This window comes from Perissodus microlepis, chromosome 3, assembly GCF_051167445.1.
Source record: "Perissodus microlepis isolate ML-2025 ecotype Zambia chromosome 3, ASM5116744v1, whole genome shotgun sequence".
Lineage (NCBI taxonomy): Eukaryota > Metazoa > Chordata > Actinopteri > Cichliformes > Cichlidae > Perissodus > Perissodus microlepis.
In genome coordinates, this window is record NC_140463.1 from 49,598,573 (window position 1) to 49,620,575 (window position 22,003).

Here is a 22,003-nt window from a genome sequence, read left to right on the forward strand (position 1 = left end):
TCCTCTGCAGAAAGCTTTGTTGGCAATGTAGTCAACATTTCAGAAACCACGAGGTGTCTGAAAAAATGTGACATTGAAATACTTGAGCCAGATGATATAAATGATCACCATCCTCTAATATCTCCAAAAGCTGATTCTGTTCATCTGGATGTTTTCACTGGGACAAATGTTTTATCCCTCATCCAAGTGACTTCTTCAGTCTCAGCTGACTGCAGGTTTCCCCAAAACCCCAAAACATGCTGCGCCAAAAACTGGTCCACCCCAAGGATCGGGTCCCCCGACACAAACAGAGTAACATAGTGTACGCTGTCAAGTGCAGGAGGATTGCCAGGATTTCTACTTCGGGGAAACCAAACAACCTCTGGTGAAGCGGATGGCACAACACAGCAGAGCCACCTCGTCAGGCCAGGACTCTGCAGTCTATTTACACCTACAGGCCAGTGGACACTCTTTCAATGATGAGGATGTTCACATCCTGGACAGGGAGGAACGCTGGTTTGAGGGCGGAGTCAAGGAGGCCATTTACGTGAAAAGAGAAAGACCATCTCTGAATGGAGGAGGGGGCCTAAGGGTACATCTGTCACCATCTTACAATGCTGTGATTGCAGCCATTCCCCAGCTCCCTGTGAATGGGACTCATGACCATTGATCAGTGGTTGTTGATTAATGGTCATGACCTCCCAGCCCATTGTCCCTTCAGTGGGCTGGTTTCAGTCGTTATGCAAATGTACTGTTTATAAGATTGAAACATGCAGTCAGCTGAGACTGAAGAAGTCACCTGGATGAGTGACGAAACGTTTCTCCCACTAAAAACGTCCAGATGAACAGAATCAACTTTTGGAGATTTACTTACCTGGATGACTGTGCATGCATCAAGATATCCTCTAATATCTTCAGGCAAAAACAAACATATCATTGAAGAAGTTGCTTCTTCAAAAGATGGACAGAATAGTTTGAGGTTCTTGAAATCTACTGAGAAATGTTAATTGACATATGAGGAAAAGACTGTGCGTAAATGACAGTTGCAGTATAGTTTAGAAATATGCCAGCCATGTTTCTAAACTATACTACAACTCTAGTCATTTTGGTCCTCTGCGTTCACTCTGCTTTTACTATCAGCCAAGAATGAACCGAACACAGGCTAACAACCCCCATGAACAAGATGAAGACTAAATATGTTTGATAAAATAACATTAAGAGAACAGAATTTGTAATTAGTTTGGTGGTACTGAGTAGTATTACGTGTTTGCTAACAGGATTGCCCAAGCCTGGTCATCAGGCACAAATTCATTTGATTGATGCGTGCCGATGACAGAGTCTTGTTTAACTTCTTACAATTAAAAAATGCATCTCAAACATTTGTGCTGCCATATCTCTTGGCACAGATTGTGTATGCTGTTAACTTCCAGTAACTATTACAAGCCTCTGTTACTCCCCATTGCTGTTTATTGGAGTCAGCGGAGATGATTCACCTGGCTAATATGTACTGACCTACACAGTGGAACACTTGGAAACAACAAGACAACTTTGATGAACAGATAGCGTATTTATGAGATAAAATTGGTTTAGCTAGGGTCTCAACTTTATTTAATCTAGGCAGGGGGGGGTTAGCTCATTTTTGGGTGTGCCGAAGCCCCCCTAAAAATGAATCAAAGCACCCCCAAAGATTTATTACTTTTTTTGACAATATTGCTGTTTGTGTGACACTAGTAAAAATATAAAAACGGTACTTGGTTCAGACATAATAATGTGACTAGAATAGTTCATTTTCACAAGTCACTTCAGACCTTTCTGATTTCTCTCGTTTTTTGTTTTTTTTTAACATTTGAAAAAGTATGTTTACTTTTCAGATGTTACCGTCCAGTTTTTTTTAATGTACAAGCTAAGAGAAGAGGGAAAGAGTTCTTTATGGAGCCGATGAATGCTGAAAATAAGAGATGAGGGATGACAGATGGAGGATAGTAAATCAGAGAGTGGAGTGCATTACTAAAGAGGAAGTGAGAGCAGATATGAAGAGGATGAAGAATAGAAAAGACCAGATAACATACCTGTGGACAGACAGTGGACTTTTTGACTGGATTGTTTAACACAGTCTTGGGAAATGGAAGGATGTCTGAGGAATACTGAAGTGTGCTAGTGCCGAGCTATAGTAACTACACAGGCATAAAGCTGATGGACAGTATAATGAAGCTGTAGGAAAGAGTAGTTGAAGCTAGGGTGAGAAGAGAGGGAGTGATCAGCAGCAGCTTCATGCTCAGAAGACAAAGATTGCTTTGGGACTGTTGATAAATATAGAAAAGGCCAGAAACAGTTCCACTGTGTTGTGTCTTTGTCCTGGTCAGCTTGGATTGTGACAGGGAAAAAACAAAAGATACTTGGACCAGTTTCTGCAACTGTTTCAGCTTTGTTTTGGGACTTGTGCCTGTACTGCATTAGACTGACATAGCAAAATGCACCAAGCATTGTTTCTGACAGAAGACACAACATGTTTTTGTGACCAAGCTGATAACCAAACATTACAGAGATCGGCCACTTCCAGCCACTAAAATAGCACAGCGCTGCTGTCACACTGACAGCCACTAATCTAAACAGACTGTGGCGCACCTCCAAACCAGTGTACTTTATGGGAGTTCTACAGGTTGTAAGGTGAGATAATATTTAGCCGAGGGTAGAAGAGACTTGTGGTGGGAGTTCTGGAGGTGTATCAGCCCAACTGTGGGAGAAATCCAGATGTTTGCCATGCAAAAACTCAGGCAGTCATTAATAACAAGTTTAAATTGGTCAGTCTAGGGCCTCCTTTGGAACCCCACCTCCTGTTCCCATAACTATTTCCTTTCACATTTTCTTTCTGGGAGGCAATGTTTAACCAAGCCATTCCCTAAGTCAAGAGTGCTACAACCCACTTAAAAACCACAGGCTCTCATGGGACTCACCCAAACCTAACTCTTCGCTCTAATCGTGATAAAAAGAAAGCATCCTAATACATACCAGCCCTCATGGCCTCACAAAAGGGCGAGGTTTGCCATCAGATCTTTTTAAAACTATGTGTTTGTTTGTTTTTAAATATTATTTTTATACCACTAGGTCAAGACAGCCATACCCCAAGGCATTCTCACGCTCCAACTCAACCTTCCTAAAAATATAACAGGAAGTAGTGCGTTAGTCATGAAGAGAGGGGTTAGTGAAAGGCAAGTAGAAGGTTGGTGAAACAGTGGGTCTAAAGGATTTTATTGCCATATTTGTCAGCATGTGTATCCCTCCATGCAGCATGCAGCAGTGCTTTCTCACCACTGCTGTACTTTTAGCAGTCTTCCGGATCCAGTTCAAGTTGTATAAATAACACCAAAAGTAACTAGAAACCAGAATTGCACTGATGAATACCTGGTAGGCAAAACCTCCTTCTTGACCAATTGTTGCTTTGTATATTTCATGACCATGCACACCTCTGTACAAGGAGAATAAAAGTGTCTAAAGTTTTGTAGTAGTGTCTTAGGTCTTTTCCAGACCGCACAGCGATGTATGCCGACCTATATTCACTGTGTGTGTAGTGGTAATTCAATTCAATTCAATTTTATTTATACAGCGCCAAATCACAACAACAGTCGCCTCAAGGTGCTTTATATTGTACAGTAGATCGTACAATAATAGGGATAGGGTAGGTAGTAGTTTCTATTACATAGGTAGTCCCTATGTAGCAGAAACATGTGTTTATTCATTGGAAAGAGGTTGTTTCTACATTGCTTAGCACTATATTTTACCTGTCTTTTAGCCCTTACAGACAGGGGTTGTGTTGTGCTGATGGGCCAATGTCACTTACACCAAGAAAAAGGGTGAAATGTTCTGTTTGTGCACTGTTTTTACACTGAAATGATGTAGCACCTCTGTTAAACCGTCATCTAACGTTGCTTTAAAAAGAAAACATTCCTACATTATCCTATAATAGAATATAGTGAAGAAAACAAATTAAGAAAAACATGGAAACACCGCTAAAATTCAATGTGTAGGCTAAAAATAATCCAGACAAATCTATAACCTATTTTAAAACCTTAAAACACTGAAGATGGTAGAACACCATAAACTTAATGATATGGTTTCCGAAAGAGACTCAGGCGCAGGCCAGGGTATTCCTTTAAGCGAGGAACAGTGCGTTTATTCACAGTGAACACAATCACCAAGTGGCTATATACAACGTGCAGGGGAAACGGGTCCGGGTCGCCAGGGTCCGTGGGAAACAGGGTTAGGGGGAAGGGTGCTCCACACTTTCTGCACAAAAGTTCCTCCTCAGTCACTCCTCTCAGAATCCGGTTCCAAAAACGATCTAAACACAAAAGGTCGGGTTAGCGGGATAATAACAAAAGGCTTTCCAGATACAGGTTGGCAGATACACAAGATTAACTGACGCTGATAGCTCAACAATCCAGCGAAGACTAGTGCAGACTCGCCATCTAAGTAGTGCAGTAATCAGCTGGGATCAGCGGCCGGTGCGGTGATGAGCAGGTGTGTGGGCCAGCAGCGGGAGCCCGCAATGAGCGTCGCCGCGGCGAGAGAAAGAGCGAGAGAGAGCAAACAAACCACAAACATATTGCCCAATAGAGGATCGACCAGCGGGGCACAGGGACCATGACACTTAATCAATGACAATAATACTTTTGTATCTTGATATATTTTAAAACACATTCAATCATACATTCATGTTTCACAGCAGCTGTAGCTGAAGAAGACGCCAGTGCAGAATATTAAAAAAGCAGGAGCCAGCTGGACTGCAGAGTCTATTAATGTTTGCAGACAAGAGCATAAATGTGCCAAACTTTGAAATGTTAAATACAATAAATATGTCTTGGCACTGAAGAATGAATAAAGCACTTTAAAAGTCACAAAGTGGATGTGTTCTCTCGTCAGCGACGCTGGTCCACTATCTGACCGAGTTCTGAACATCTGTGCACATCTGTCTGTGGATGGAAGTCAGGGAAAAGAAGCTACTACATGAAATTATGATCTTCAGTTGGGCTAACACAGAGCACAGCTGACTGTATGGATATCTTTCAGGCAGTTTTAATGGTGTTACTCTGTATTAAAACACAAAATGCAGGAATAGAACCTGACATTGAGATTGTGAGGTGACTGGCAACTTATCCTCCGCTTGGCAAATTCTTGTTGTGAATTCAACATCAAGTCTCAGTGCTGTGCAATAGCAAGACCTCATACAGACCTTGTTAAGCCGGTATTCTACCCTGGCAGTGCTGTCTCAGTCCACAGGTCCCTCCTTTGGCCACCCTTAATTCCCAAGGCAACAAACCTTTTTCCCAATCTGCACACAAGAATTCAAGAACATTGCAAGGTCCAGTTCAATTAATGTCTTTCTGCCACCTCATGTGATTTGAAAAAACAAATACAGCAGTGATTCTGAAATTCACTAAACACTCTTTGGTAAGTTATTAGAGAGTAACCATCTATTTTTTCTGATTTTGTGGGATATCACAAAGCTGCTATTAACCGCTGTTAACAGCTGCTGTTAGTCCTTGTTGCTTGTGCAGTTTTACAGCAAATTGCAGATATTCTTTTCTGCACCAGTCAAGATCTTGAATTTCTTTGCCCCTTGAGTCTCGTAATGATGATTCAAATTGTAATCCTTAATCTGTTTGCCACAAACTAATTCAATTCAATTCAGTTTTATTTAAAGTCACCGCACCTCGCTGTGGCTTCTCCTCCGTGGCTGCTGGGCGACCCCACGTCTGGGGCTCTCCTCATCTCCTTCCAGGAAGGTGGCGCGGTAAGCCGCTCCGGTGGTCCTCCTTGGGCTTTCACAGTCTGGGGGGCCTTTGGATGTCTGGGCCCAGGTCTCCTCCATATCTGCCCCATGCTCTGGGGGGCAGGGCTATGGCTTCCCACACCCTCTAGCACATGAGTGTCAAACTCTGGCCCGCGGGCCAAATTTGGCCTGCAGCCTAATTACATTTGGCCCGTGAAGCCATACCAAATTACTATTAGAACTGGCCTACTCGTATTATACAGCTAATATATATATTGTTTAGTATTAAGCTTTGCTTGTTCCATATTCAGTTTTTCAGCAAAACTTGTTGGAGTCCATAAGAAAAGATTCATTCTTATATCTGGAGGAAGATTTGTTTTTTCAATAAATATTAATGTTAGCCCGCGACTTTGTTCCAGTTTTGAATTTTGGCCCACTGTGTATTTGAGTTTGACACCCCTGCTCTAGCAGATGTTACATGGAGAAACCTTTTGAACTCAAGCGCGCTCACACACACAGGTGCTCACAGACACAGACTATATCTTCCTTGGCTGCTGCCTTAAAGCAAATCGTGCGCTGTCCGTCTTGCGTGCTGCTCAATAATATTCAATATTTAGTATTTACTGTTACTTACACCTATGCAGGTTGTTGCTCTCATCTCTGTATTGTGTTGTTCTCTTGTTGTTTGTTTTCTTTGTACATCTTTTAACAGGTGATGCAACGGATTTTCTCAGTGTGTTCTCTTACTGTCCCCCCTTCCCCTCTAATCGTCTGTCAAGTGGACCAACATGGCATTGCCATATTTTCTCCACTTGAAAAAATTAATCCGTTGGGCATCTTTCCTGGCTTTCAGACAACAATTGTGATTGCTAAAGAACTGAACGGGACAGGCAAAAAAAAAGAAAAGAAAAAAGTTTGCTTTAATAGGTTATTAATGTGTTATTAAATGGAAACAGGCAGTTTTGCATTTTGCAGCTCTGCTTCCTGCTTATTACACAGAATCTGCCAGGAGTAACCGTATGGTGATAACTTTACCACATTGTGTTCTGGTTCCCCTTGTTACCCTACTATAACCCCTTTATTACCGAGCTGTAATAGAAAGTGCTACCATTTTTTTCTTTCAGTGGCTAATGACTTTTCTGCAATTCACAATTTTGTATCATCAAACACACAAACTGTAGAATTAGGATTTAAATATAAACACCAAGTAGCATCAGGACAGTAAACATATCACAAAAGCCAGGTTTTGTTGCTGTTACACAAACAGTCTACATGTGGGTGGTGCTGTCCAAAAGCTTTGTCAGGTCCATCCATTTAGTTACACATGTAAGAGGGATCCTGGAGATTCAGCGGGTTTGAGAACAAATCAGTTAATATGAACCTACTAGAGTCAAACTGTTACATTTTAGTAATCAAAGATTCATGATTTAAACATACTTCAACCATGTTGGTCAAATAAGAAATGCTTTGCCTTTCTAATTCAAATATCCCAGCATGTCATCAAATTTTCTGAATGCATAAAAAAAAGACCAGTGTTTTACTGGCCTGGTAACAAAGATCATTTTATTACTTAAATAATATGAGGAGTAACATAGTGTATAATAGAGGAGCCAATACTTATAGTTAGATTTATTTTTATTCATATTTTCAGAAGATAAAAAGTCTACACAATGCTAAGGAGGAAAGCCATTAACTCAGGGAAGCAATTTTTGCTGACCATTAATCTGGGAAGGGTTAAAGACCATTTCCAACAATTCCATCTGTCATTCTGCAGTGAGAACAATTATTCACAAGTGGATAATATTCAAAATCACTGACCCAGGGTTTGGTGTCACAGCAAATTCACATGAAGAAATTGTAAATAAACAAACCCAAAAAAACAAAACAAAAAATTATTTGGTCTGCTTGTTTTGTTTTGCAGCCACATGATCTGGGTATCTCGTAGTCATTGAAGCAGTCATGAGCTTTTCTAATACTGCAGCAGGACAATGACCACAAAACAGAAAATATAAAACAGAATGGTTAAAAAACAGAAAAGAAAGTGTTGCAATGGCCCAGTCAAAGTCCAGACCATGTCGTGACTGAAAGCTGTGGTGGGCCTTAGCAGACCTGTACATAAACAATGAACTGAACCAACGCTGTAAACAAGAGTAGGCCAAAGTCCCTCCACAACAATGTGATGAGGAGACTGATAAAGTCACACAGAAAACATCTTCTTCAAGTGGTTCTCCAAGTTACTGAGTTCATGGAGTGTACTTAGCTTTTCATATGCCATTACTCCAGTTTGGCATAGTTTTTGGTAAATTATTAAAATGCGTTGTTGTTTCAGGATCTTTTGAAATAAGTGCAGAGAGTTCAGTGTTCCAGAAACAAAGTTCAACACACACAGGCTTTTCTTTTTTTTGCCTTTGCTTGTTCAACAAACCTAAAACCCAAGTTGGGAATAACAGGTATCACAATAGTGATTAACAGCTGTCTCTGTTAAGCCGAGCTCTGTGTGCACTCATATAAAAATGGGACTTTTGCACGTCATAGGACTCTTCCGCATGCAGTGATCTCTTGGGTTTTTCCCCAATTGAATCACAAATGTTACCAGATGATGATGATGATGATAAATATAAAGAATATACAAAACGTTAAACGCAACATTTTTATTGACATGATGAGAGAATAATGCTGCAGAAAGTTATTAATGTGGTGTTTTATTGCACAGAGTGCTTCAATTAATATTTTAATTCGAGTTAGTAACTTTAGCTCTGAGTGTGCCCTTAGTGCTGCTTTTTATATCGACATTGACAGCTGCACATCAGAGCTCTGAAGATTTAATTTGGACATATTTAAATACTAACTATGATAACTATACGCTAATAAAAGAGATGTGTAAATTCCCTTAATTTGTCAGCAGATCAAAATGAAATTAATTTTAATGACTGAACAGGTATTCTTGATGTGTGGACAATGTTCAATGAGCTGCAACTCCGGTAGAATAAAATCACTTCTCAAATCTAAAATCAACCCCTCTGCAAAGGACCAGATGATTTCTTATGTCCTGATAAGCAAAACCTGTAAACCAGCAGCTACTCCAGAAAGAAATTATACTCTAGCTTTAATACTCAATGTCTCATTTTTTTTAGACAGGATTGCAGGTGAACTTGTCATTATGGCAAAAGAAAAAAGAAAAAAGAATTAGCCAAAGGCTTGCCTGATATGTGACCTTGTGGATGCAATACTAACAACAGACAAAATGAAACCCGGTTTAAAAATATAATATTTTGCCATAATTTAGAAATGTGGCTGTGAATATGATACTCTTAATCATTAGAAAGGAAGAAATCTAGGACCTTACCTGTTACACATAGAAACTGACAAATTTCTGTGTCTGTTCAAGCTGTTTTAAATTTAAAAAATATGTTGTGCTTTACTTCAGGAAATAGTTAAGTGACTTTAAAGACAGCAGGCTCTTGAGAATTTAGCTATGACACACCTGCCGTCATGTTTATATGTATAAGCACCATACTATACACTATACACCACAGGACTTCCTGCAAGCTCAATGTATACACATTGAAAAAAACGTTAACAATCTCACTGCAGGGCAGGTAACTTGTACCAGTGGTTTGCTTAATAATCATAGAAATATCATTTTGCCGGTGGTTTCCGATTATTCTCAGACAATTTCAGACTTGATCTGGTGATGAAGGCGTTGCAATACTGTTGAAAGCTAAAGAACAATTCAATTTATTTGCCTTGAGGTCAGTTTATTCAAGACACTGAGGCTCATTAAGCACATCTCTATCATGAATATAACAGAACATGAACATTGGGGCATCATCTCATAAAACCGAGTCTTCACATGTCCAGCGTCCTCACGGTGTCATCAGAGAGCACTGAAATTACGACTTATGAGTCAAACTCTGGATCACAATCTATCTTTGATGTACATTTTAGACTTCCTAGTATTAGGAGTGTAGAGAACAGAAGCAGAGGCCGATTACTGTCCCGGGGTGCAGCGGTGACTCTTGTAGGTGCCCAGATGTCGGAAGCTGCGCCCACACTGCTGACAGCGGTAGGGTGTGGCCCCGCTGTGAATCCTCTGGTGGGTGTACAAGTTTCCCAGTTCTTTAAAGCGCCGTCCGCACTGAGGACATGCGTATGGACTCTCACCAGTGTGCACCCGTTGGTGTCTCTTGAGTCCTGACAGCACAGAGAAACCTTTCCCACACTGAGGGCAAGGAAACGGGCTCTGGGCACCGCTGTGAATTAGCCTGTGGCTTTTTAAGCGGGCTGCATGGCGAAATCTCTCCCCGCACTCTGGACACACAAAGGGTTTTTCTCCAGTATGGATGCGCTGGTGCTGCCGCAGGTTGCCGAGGTAGTTGAAGCGGCGGCCACAGTCCCCACATTCATACCCCCCCTCAATTTTTATCTCCTTTTTTATAGGACCCCCTCCTTGACTGATGCTTGCAACAGACCCAAATTGTGTGCTTCCCTCATTTTGGCTCCCACCAGCCCTCCTAGAATCACCACTGCTATCTCCCATGGAGGGTGTAGTGGAGGACGTGGACTGGAGTGCCTGGAGAGCCAGGGCTCCAGCAGAGTCTGAGTGTATTAGTTTTATGTGCTCCTCCAGAAAGAAGGAGTCAGGGCAGAAGGTTCCACACATTGAGCAGATGTAGGTGTGACTGGATAACTGCTGGTCTGAAACAAAGACAGTTAAATTTACAATGATGAATAACACAGCAGTAGGGAATAAATTGCATTACAGTCTGAAAGTGCTGTAACTAAGTTTAAGGATATAATTCCTCCACTGTTATCGTCTTCGATGACATGTTCCAACATAGAGGAGAGCAGCTACCTGAGATCCCCCCAGATCTAGTTGTTAATAGTGTTACATCCTCACTGGATATGACTTTGGATACTGTAACTACTCTAAAAAGAAAGTCTCAAATCAGAAGTGCTCTAATGGGGTGATATGGTACTATAAGGTGGGTGGCTGTAGCTCAGGTGGTAGAGCGGGTCACCTACAAACCAGAAGGTTGTTGGTTCAATCCAGTCTGCATGCCAAATATCCTTGTGCAAGATACTAAGTAAGGGTGAATGTTAGACACAAACTATGCTGTTAAAAACAATACAGAAAAAGTGTTTGTGTGAATGAACCAGTCCACTGACTGATGAGATGTATGTGAGGAGCAGGGTTCTGGATTTAACAGGGAGCCAATGAAGGGAAGCCAATACAGGAGAAATCTGCTCTTTCTTTCTAGTGCCTGTCAGGACTCTTGCTGCAGCATTTTGGATTAACTGAAGGCTTTTCAGGGAGTTTTAGGACTTCCTGATAATAATGAATTACAGTAGTCCAGCCTAATAAATGCATGAACTAGTTTTTCCACTCTGAGACAGAATATTTCTAATTTTAGAGATTTTGCACAAATGGAAGAAAGCAGTCTTACATATATGCACTGAAGAACATATCATAGTCAAAAATGACTCCAAGATTTCTATTGCCATGTGATGATCCCGAGCTCTGTCTATCCATGCAGCCAGATAACACACACCAGTTACTTAAACTGCAGGAAAGTCTTAAAAACAAAGACCTAGATGTCCTCTAACTTCCTGCTCCTAAATTCAGATAAACTGAGGTCATTGCACTAAAAATGTTAGAAATATGATATCTAACCAGATCTTTAACCTGGGTGCCATTGCCTTGGCCTGCATTAATAGTGTGAGGAATTTAGGAGTCGTTTTTTAACAGGATATTCTCAATGCACTACTGTAATTAATTATTATCACGTTCCCCCAAAAACTCCCTAAAAAGCCTTCAGTTGATCTAAAATACTGCAGTGACAGCACTGACAGGGGCTAGAAAGAGAGAGCAGATTTCTGCTATATTGGCTTCCCTTCATTGGCTCCCTGTTAAATCTAGAATTACATTGAAAATCCTGCTCCTCACATACAAGGTTTATAATAATTTGCCCTATTCTATAGTCTTCTTCTTCTCTTGGCTCTTGACGGAGGCGGTCACACTTTCTCCTTCTCCCTTGTCTTTCTTCCTTGGCTTCTCATGTCTTTTGTATAGTCTCGCTTATTCTCTAACCCTAAGAGAGTCTCCCAGACTTGTTCTCTAAAAACCTAAAGAAGAATTATGGATTTGATCAACTGGTCCCTGAAACTGACACCTTCCTGGGCTTGGGAGAGCCTGATTGTCCTGCGGAGACGTTTGCTGACGGATACTCAATGGTCAGTTGCGTCGTGTGTCTGGCGACACTCTCGATGGAGGACAGTGAATGACATCTACCAATTCGGAACCACGATAACAGAGTTCTGGCTGGAGCTGGCTCGGACCTGACTTACTGAAGAACAAGAAGCGGCTACAGCTGTTCAAAATCCCACAAGGCTGGCCGACATGATAGACGATGGACAGGGCTGTGAGTACTCAGACTGTGTTTTTGAATGCAATATGGATAACATCTTGAAGAAGAACAACAAGAATTGAGAGACCTGGTGACCAGTGACAGACATTAGACCAACTGTAAAATTGGAAGCAGTTTGTTCGCACTAACCAAAACAACTACCATCTTCATCTCATGGCGCCAGCTGGATGCTCAAGGCAAAAGCTGACGGGAATAACAATTCTCCTTTAGATAACAAAACTGTGTTGTGACTTTCTCCCCCCTCATTCAAGGCCACCCGCGTCGACCGAAGATTGTTGACTTTTGCCTAACAGGGTGAAGGGACACTTTCTCTCGGCTGAACACGGAACACACACACACTCATACGCACACATATGCATGTACACTGACACAGACCTACAATCACCACCCCCCACCCCCTCCAAATGCCTTCGAAGCTTATGTCTTCTATGTAGTGAGATGTGCTGAGGTGTTTTTTTCTGTTCTCAAACTGATCTCCCTGTTGGAGCTCAGTCTGGGGGGAGTTATTTTTTCTCCTCGTCTTTCCTCATATTGTGCATTTTCCATTGTTCTCCAAAAGTTGATTCTGTTCATCTGGACGTAGCATTTTCAGTGGGAGAAACGTTTCGTCACTCATCCAAGTGACTTCTTCAGTCTCAGCTGACTGCAGCTTTCAATCTTATAAACAGTAGATTTGCATAATGACTGAAACCAGCCCACTGAAGGAACAATGAGCTAGGAGGTCAGTTCCTTAATCTTAATTATGCAAATTTTCATGACCATTGATCAATGAACCAAACTTCAGGTAAGAAGTTATGACCTGCAGTCTATCTGGGTCAGATATAAACCAAGTTTAGGTGGAGTTTATTTTCGTTGTGCTGAGTTTTTACAGTCAGTTACAATAACTCGTACTGCGTACTAGCTAGCATGACAGAGTTTCTATACAGCTGGGTGGGTGCAATGATGTTACTGATAGTGAACTTTATTTTATTCATAAGGTTAGTTAGTAGGGTTGCCAACCGTGCCGTAAAAAACGGAATCGTCCTGTATTCAGAGAAAATATCAAGCGTTTCGTATTGAGCTGAAAAGGAACACAGTTTGTCCTGTATTTTAGCTAGAATGAAAAAAAGACACAAAGCTGGAGTCATTCTGCGTCTTTACGCTATCAGCTGCCTTTTCTTCTCTCATTCAATCATGAAACTGATCAATGATCAGCTGATCAGTATTTCTAACGCAAGTCCCGTCTCTCCTTTGTTTATCTCCGACTTTGTGCCAGAAAGAGGAAACCAGCGGATGTCATGAAGATGAAACCAGGAGATGTCCTTACTGAATCATCAGAGCTGAACAGGTGATGGAGAAACAGGTTCACCTTTTAGGTGACATGAATGAGTTGAAGGGAAGTTATGAACTGTTTCTGAGAGACAAATAACACCAGGATCCTTTTCTACGTAACTAACAGCTGGTAACTGTGCAGGGGCGGGTCTAGCAAAGTTTTGCCAGGGGCAGGTAGAGCATTAACAGGGAGAGGGGGGCACAAATAAATACTTTCTCATTCTCATTTAAAATATCTAGTTTTTATTAAATAATTATCTGAAGCTTAAACCAAAGTTTTTACCTGATGTAAAATGTATAGAAATCATACATATACCAACAAGACTGTACATCACTGTCACAACAGCGTTTGTTTTCATTCAAAGGCTTTATGGCTTTAATACCTGGTGGGCCGGTCTCTAGTCAAAATGCCCGGGCTGATTTTTTGTCCCAGCCCAGCCCTGGGCACGACACGCAGTGAATTAAAAAATAAGTGGCCGGGCCAGCGGTGCGCATCGCAAATTAGCTCGCATAGACACATTAGTTGTGCCTCTTCTTAATGACGGTATCTTAGCTAACAACCCCAACTACCAGATTCAACTTGTAATTGGCTAAAAATCACTTAGCCTACTGGTGAGAGGGACGTTGCTAGCTGCCAGTTTTTTCAAGCAATGTTGAAAGTTCCACATTCTGACACTTCAAATGCTTCAGGAGCTCTCCGCTCAGCGCAGCAACTGTTAATATAGAGTGTTATTAAATTTATTGCTAATGCAATTATATGGCATATTGACTTCTGAGGAAATTTTAGATGGCACTCGTCATCAAAAAGGTTGCCTACCCCTGCTCTAGGACAACAGGACACACATGCTGTTTGGTTTCTGTGGCTTGATGGACCTCCAACCAAAGGCTGCCAAACTGAGTTGTGCATCATGTGAATGAGTGTTCAAAGGAGCTTGCAAAGAAAAGTGTCTGGACTTCTTTAAGTTGCTTGAAGACGTTTCACCTCTCACCTCTCATCCGTCTTCAAGCAACTTAAAGAAGTTCAGACGCTTTTCTTTGCAAGCTCCTTTGACTACGATGACCTGGATGACTGAGAACCTTCACAGACATGTGAATGAGTGGTATTTGGTGTGTTAGCCAGCCAATTCCTGTTAGCTGCAACCATAAGAAAACATCTCAGGCACTATGAAACGTTTCCGTTGCAGTTCATGTAATGTGGTGGCTGTAGCTCTTGAGGTAGAGCAGGTCACCTACTGATTGGAAGGTTGGTGGTTCGATCCCTGGCTCCTCCAGTCTGCATGCCAAGTATCCTTGGGCAAGATACTCACCCCAAGTTGCTCTCCGATGCATCCATCGGAGTGTGAATGTAGTTAGAAAAGCACTCAGTTTAGAGTCAGTGCTTGTGAGAATGGGTGAATGTGACATGTTGTATAGAGTGCTCCGGGAGAGTAGAAAAGCGCTATATAAGAATCAGTCCATTTACCATTTGTGGAGAAGGCCTTTTTGGTTACCACAACAGCAAAGGAGATTCTGTCAAACGCAGCCATGAATCTGTGCAAATGGGACAAAATCACCAGATCTGAGAGTTATGTGGACAGACAGTGCACACAAATGAGGTGGTCGTGGAAATGTCAGAATCAGAATCAGTTTTATTGACCAAGTATGTGTGCGCGTATACAAAGACAACAACAACATGTATGGTGCAGAGAGCAAAAATGTTGGAATAAAATTATGGGATAAATAAGGGATGGATAAGTAATTACATACAAAAGGTATGGTCCTGTACTATGACTGGTACAAGACTATGTGAATGTAGTAAGTATTCATCAAAGTGATGGCCTATAGAAAGACGCTGTCTGCTTGTTTTGGCATACAGTGCTCTGTAGCGCCTACCAGCACCAATGACTTTTTCTGCAGACCTCATTGTCCGTTGTAGTCTGGTCTTGGCCTGTTTGGTGGCTGATCCAAGTCCTACAATAATGGATGAGCAGAGAACAGACTGGATTATAGATTGGATCAACAGTTCCTGAGGCGAGACTGTGGATCCCAGAAACCTGAAGGTTTCCACAGCAGACACAGTGCTTTTGAGTAAGGTGAGGGGGGATAATGGAGAAGATGAACCAAAATTGGTTTGTAAAAATGCTGCAACTTCAGTGGTGTGGGACTGGTTAAGCTTTCGTCCGTCAGATACACAACAAAGCACTATTTTGTCAAATGTTTTAGTACGACTTTGCTAAGCTACGAAGCCACACTGCTTGATGGATTGTCGGAGCATTACGGCTACTGTAGGCAGGAGCCTCGCGGAGTGATACGTACTGTGCTTCAACATAATATTACCGTATTGTGTGTGTATAACCTCTTTTTAAGTTTTGTGGATATTATACATGGTTATGCTGAGGATATGTCGGCCAATTTCCACTGGAAATGCCTTTTGGTTAAACTGTCAGCAAGGAATTTGCATTTGCACTGTTAAATGTTTGTATAACTTTAATGCACATAAAAAACAGCTGCTTGTTTAAGTGAAAATACATTGATGGTTTTTTTTTTTGCACTAATAAAGTTGTGGAGTTGTAAAGTATTTTGTTTAGTGTCAATCATATCGTCAGTTATATCGTTATCGCAAATTTTCAAATGTATATCGTGATAAATATTTTTGGTCATATTGCCCTGCTCTAGAACTGGGCGATATGACCCAAAATTCATATCTCGATATTTTTTAGCTGGATGGCGATATACGACATATATCTCGATATTTTTTTTTTAAAGCCATAAGGTAAGAACAAAAACAGAGTTCTTTTTGCTGTGTCCCAGATGTCACACAGGCACTTTTATTAGCATACAGCATAGATGTACATGAAGAAATTACTCAAAAATAAATTATGAGCATTTATTAAATAATAATGCTCCATAAATAAAAGAAAACAATGTTGTTTTTGTGCATAACAAAAAGCTCACAATTGTGCAGTCAAAATATAAACTAAAAGACGCTGAGCATAATAACAGACAGATTTCACAGCTGCTCTGTTCCCAACTTCTACTGCGTGACTGACAGCCTTGAGTTTGAAATCCGCTTTGTAATCACATCTCTTAACAGGTGCCATTTATGGTCCTTATACACACACAATACCGTAATATTACGTTGAAGCACAGTATGTATCACTCCGCGAGGCTCCTCGGTAGCCATAATGCTCCAACAATCCATCAAGCGGTGCAGCTCCGTAGCTTAGCAAAGTCGTACTAAAACATTTTTTGACATATTGCTGAGCGCCGTGTTCCACATAAAATCGGTTTGCGGTCATCAAGCACAACCAGAATTCACACATAAGGTGCACTGTCGATTTATGAGAAAATGAAAGGATTTTAGGCCATGCTAGGCCATGGCGTTGGGCGGTTAGCTCGCTAACATGTTGACGCTGTCCACCCCCACGCACGGGGCGATCCGTGCGTGGGGGTTAACGGAGATTTGCCGTGTTCATCTTGTCATTGCCTGACAAGGGGAGTTGTGTTCAGTGAAGGAGAGGCGAGGCCGAGTAACGTTGCGTAGAGACAAAAGTGGATGAAAGAGAGGCAAACTTACGGCTCCACAAGAATAGTTATAACGTAACATAGACTATATCGATATAAACGATACTGTCACATCTTATATGTCGTATGAAAATACATCTATATTTTTAAAAAACTCGATATATCGCCCAGTCCTACCCTGCTCTATCCACAACCGTCTCTAGTTTTGAGCATATTCAGTTCTGTTACTCTGACTGCACCACAGGGCCAGGTGTTGAACCCCACATCTGGTAAATGGAGTGGTTATTATATAGTGCTTTTCTACTCTGAGTGCTCAGATAGAGTAGAAAAGCGCTCAAAGCTCAAAGCGCTTTATACAACTAATTCTTTCACCCAATCAAACCCACATCCACACCACACAAGCACGTTTTCTAAGTTGTTAAGTGCTTACTATCTAACAGTCATACACATTCATACACATTCATACACATTCATACTCCGATGAATGCATCGGAGAGCATCCATTCTTGATGAGTCCTGAACTTTGAGGTGTTAACTACTTTACTTGAGGTAGAGGCCATGTTGAATTCCCGACCTCTTTCTTATGTATACAGTGATGCATCAGCGGTCCGTTTGGGGGAGACTCACTTCTATTCTGCCAAAGACTACACTTTCCCCATCTCAGACGATCAACGTAAGCTGTCTGAGATGGGGAAAGTGTCGAGGATGAAGTATGGGTAGAGATTCTTAACCAGCTTATGGAGCCACTGGCAGTGACAACTTGACAGACTGCTCTGAAGTGAACTGCTCTGGATTTGCTCTGAAGTGTTGAAAGTGGGAGATGTTGTCTTGACTGGAGACAATAACTGACCCTCCCAAACCTGGAGGATCGGGAGAATAGCATTTTTTTCCAAGGAGTGATGGACGCATTTGTTCATGTAATGTTCGCACTTGTGAGGAAGTTTGCTGAAGAGACCTGTTCGGCTATCATATCCATTAGAGATAAGTTATCCAGCTACCTTACCAAAGTAAGGTAGCTGGATACTGATGAACAACTGCTGATGGGGGGGTGAGAATGTTGTGAATTGAAATTAAATGACACTTTATGATATTGGGTTCAGCTGATTTAGCTTATCCTTCCTTGTCATTTATTACAGTGAATATATAAACTGCAGCTATGTTTAAACTGCTAGTGACAATTATTTTTGCTTTATTGTGAAAGGTATAGACAGGAAATGTTTTTATTTTGAAATGCAGGGAATTATCCTAGTGCTGCTGCTGCTTCATAACATCTTGCTGATGTTATGAAGGTTATGTGCAGAATATGAAAGTTATGTATCCCTTGCTATTCGTCAACATCAGCATTTTCATCAAGAAAATATTTAGTTTGAAATTGTCGGTTTCAGTCGTTATTTGAAACTTCCACCACACAACATGCCTTGAGTTGATTATTGTTGTGAACTGGCACTTAAAGGTGGGTGATTTAGCCTTGAAATTAAATTCACGATAACATTTATGACATAAACACTAAACAAAATTTCATCGCCGAGCGCAGCAACCAGGCAGCTGCATTTATTAGTGTGCACAAAATGAAAGTTATTTTCCTTATCAAAGTTTCTGTCACTGATGACAGACAATCTATCTATGTGTTTTCACCAGTATTATAGTTCAGCTGTATACACTGACCTGGTATTGCAATATGCCACTTGTAATTGTATTCAATAAGTACGGGGTTTTAAAATAATTCGCTACATTCGCACCTGCCTCAGGCCTGTCTGTGCAGTCCTCCAAAGGATTCCCTTCCTCCCCTGGAGAGCTCTGAGGCTCCATAGAGAAGTCGCAAGGCTGGGCACGTGACAGCGGAGTCTGTGCTTGCTCAGGTATCGACCCCTCCCTCGTGGTCGAGTCATCTTCATTCCCATCATTCTCTGTCTCAGTGGTGCAGGCGTTCTCATGATCAGGCTCCTTTATAACTGTGGCAAAATAGCAGAAAAATCAGGATTAATATTAATGTTCTACAAGCCAGTGGTTACCATATAAATAGACTGATACAACAGATCAAATCAATATAAAGACTTATTACTTGCAAAACTGTCCAGATCTAAAATACTGATATATTACTGGATATTTTTGAACAATTAAGTTCAAAATACAAAACTTGAATTTGCAGAAAAGTAAAAGTCAACAATGGAAATCAAATTTATCATGAAGTGTATGAATATATCATTGTATTACATTTTTATGCTGTTCATAAAAAGGTAATGATTGTGCTTGATTGTGATGTCCTGGACTAAGGTGGTCTGCCAGCACCACTTACCTAACCCCATAGAGGCCTGTATAGGGTTAGGGTAAGTAAGTGGCCCCCAAATCACATGACTGATTTAAAATGACACAGCAGCAAGACACAACCTCGCAGTGTCTCATTTCAACTTTTGTCCAAAGTGTGAACCAATATGTACCAGTTTTTTTATTTTGCTGATAGGCAAAGCAAAATGAGACGTATGATAAATGATTTACACAATGCTTTTCCATTAATGCGTCGTCACATTTAGTGCAATAAGAAAAGGTAAAAATGGGATTTTCTAAAGAAAGCTCTCACAAGCACTTTCTGCTTGTGAGAAAAACAAAGGAAAAACAAACATGACACTCCCCATTTCTGTAGGAAAAATGAACCACACCAACCACTTAGAAAAAAATTGGGGGGGAAAGGGGAAGAGTGAGAGTGATGGTAAAAGAGAAAAGTTTTCAGATTTAAGAGATTTGTGACACTCAGCTTATTTGGAGTGTGTAGTTAGTGTGTAGTTAGTGTGTAGTGTAGTCATTATTTTCTTTTGTGCATCCAAACAGTGAGCCAACTGTTGAATGTCACAGACGCTGTTAAAAAAAACTACCAAAGACAGTTTGCAATATAAACACTGTCCCCACGTGGACAACAGGAGGACTGATGCACCCTGAACGTGTTGGGCTTGTGATGTCATTAGTTATTTTGTTTCTAGCAGCAAACTGCAAAAACACATAATTTGTTCCCATTTTAACACTACAAAAAAGTGCCAAAAATGGTCACTATGGGTACAGAAGAGTTCATGAGAGGTTCGTGTGTAAAACGCTCAGTCATGCTTTAGGACGCATTTGGAGTTGGAGAGCCTTGGAATGCCCTTCAACAAGCCTCGAGAACTACTTCAAGCACTTATACGTTTCTATATTGTGGTAAACACGCACTTGGCTCTGTTTTCATATTAGTCATCAAGTTATAAGTAAATAAGCGTTATTTATGACTACGTCTATGTGCGTTTACCTTTCAGGTCTGAAGTGTATTCCATTGGTGCCATCCATTCATATTCATACATTCGCTTGCTACCGGAAGGGAGCATGCTGAAGATGTCATCTGTGGTGGACTCGGAATCTACGTGCATAGACACGGTCCCGGCCATCCCGCTGTCCGACCACAAGTTAAGGGAATGCGGGTCTGGCCCTTGGCGAACCTCCCTGTCACCGGCCTGGTTGCTCTGGTCTCCGTCCATTTCAGCACATCCTCTCGAGTTCTTGTCTTTCATCAGATAGTGACAAATGGCGTCTATATTTTCCTTCTTCACACCAGACATGAGAGCTTTGGCTCTCCGTGGGTCGATATTGTTGTGCTTGGCTCCAGAGCTGAAGTCATGTTTCTTGAAGCCAGCCTCTGCAGGCGGCTCTACGCTCGCTACGCCAGGAAATGCGTCCCTACCATCCCGCTGAACTGTATCCAATTGTGCTTTTAACATTTCGATTTCTTCACTTTTCTCGCGAAGTTCCATTTTCAATACTCTTATCCGGATGCTGACCATTTTACGGATCTCGGACAACGCAGTCTCCAGCACTACGGTGATGTTTCTCCCGAGGTGCTCAGTGATATCGCTAACCGAGCAGAGAAGCTCTTCGTCGGGTTCCAGCTCCACGAAATCACCGTCAGCTGCACTTACTGACCCGGGAGGTTCCATGAAGACGCCGTGGGCTTCAGGAGACAAGCTCGCTTCAGTGAAACTGTGGTTTCGTTTGCGACTCATAGATTATTTGGATGGAGCGCTCTGTTTTCTTCAGTTTGGGTAGCTGAAAGCTATTTAGCAAGCTAATGTTTGGATGGAGCTGAGAGACGGTCGGATTGCCACACTTAACGTGACTATTACCGGAAATGACTTTTCAAAATAAAAGCATTTCGTGTCGAATAGCTGTCTGGATGTAGGCTCATTACCCATTTTGTTTCGAAATGAGTGAATGGAAGTATTGTTTTCGACACGTGGTACTTGACAGACACAGAACAGAGCTGCAGCAATATCAGAGTTTACATGAATTACTATAAGCCAAAAGCATGCAGCAGAAAACGAATGCACTGCACTCAGTGAAAATAGGAATTGAACTGACTGCAATCTTATATTTATTTCACATATAACTATACCATATAAAATCTATTTGAAAACAAAAGACATATCAGTACATCTGTATATTTGCTGTCTGTATATAAACATCTGTATACTTATTTGTACATAATCTGTTCATAACTATTCCCACCTTTTATCCCACCACTCTGTGTATAATCTGCTCCTATTGCACTTACTGCTCTTGCACTTCTGATTAGATGCAAACTGTATTTTACTATCCCGTATTTATACATGTGTATTTATACAATACAGTTGAATCCTAATCGTAATATCATTAGATACATAAAAACAACACCTTATAAAAACAAAACGCTAGTGACTCTATCAATGTTATTATTGATGGACTGAATTTACAAGTTTTGCTGTTTTCCTGTTGGATTATTATTGTTATCAGCATGAAAGAGAGATAAGTGCGTCGGTGGCCAAGGCATGCCTGTTCTCTCCTCAGTCTCTCTCCTCTCAAAGATCAGAACAAAATCGGTGTTAGCTCAGAGTAGGTTAATTAGATAAGTATAATTCAAGTCATTTGATTATTATGTGATTATTATTATTACTTGGTTTGTTGTTTGCTTTGCTCCTGCTAAATTGCTTTACTAAAACAATCTTCAGAAAGTCTA

General features: G+C 41.1%; 1 protein-coding gene across 1 annotated transcript; it reads right to left on the reverse strand.

Moving 5' to 3' along the window:
- Nucleotides 1-7,366: 7,366 nt before the first annotated feature.
- On the reverse strand, nucleotides 7,367-21,129 carry znf16l (zinc finger protein 16 like). Its single transcript, XM_084916489.1, has 3 exons — nucleotides 20,267-21,129; nucleotides 18,732-18,944; nucleotides 7,367-10,447 (listed from the first exon to the last, which is right to left on the reverse strand). Exons 1-3 carry the CDS (start codon nucleotides 21,012-21,014, stop codon nucleotides 9,741-9,743), a joined length of 1,668 nt encoding a protein of 555 aa, XP_084772615.1. The 5' UTR covers nucleotides 21,015-21,129; the 3' UTR covers nucleotides 7,367-9,740.
- Between the last annotated feature and the right edge of the window lie 874 nt (nucleotides 21,130-22,003).

What these genes read in the sequence shown, in the direction of transcription:
- znf16l (XM_084916489.1), bottom strand. Translation starts at nt 21,014, where the DNA reads ATGAGTCGCAAACGAAACCACAGTTTCACTGAAGCGAGCTTGTCTCCT. An exon ending in ATACACTTCAGACCTGAAAG is followed by an intron (nt 18,945 to 20,266) that starts GTAAACGCACAT and finishes ATTTTGCCACAG; the next exon opens with TTATAAAGGAGCCTGATCAT. An exon ending in CACAGACAGGCCTGAGGCAG is followed by an intron (nt 10,448 to 18,731) that starts GTGCGAATGTAG and finishes TCTTTGTTTCAG; the next exon opens with ACCAGCAGTTATCCAGTCAC.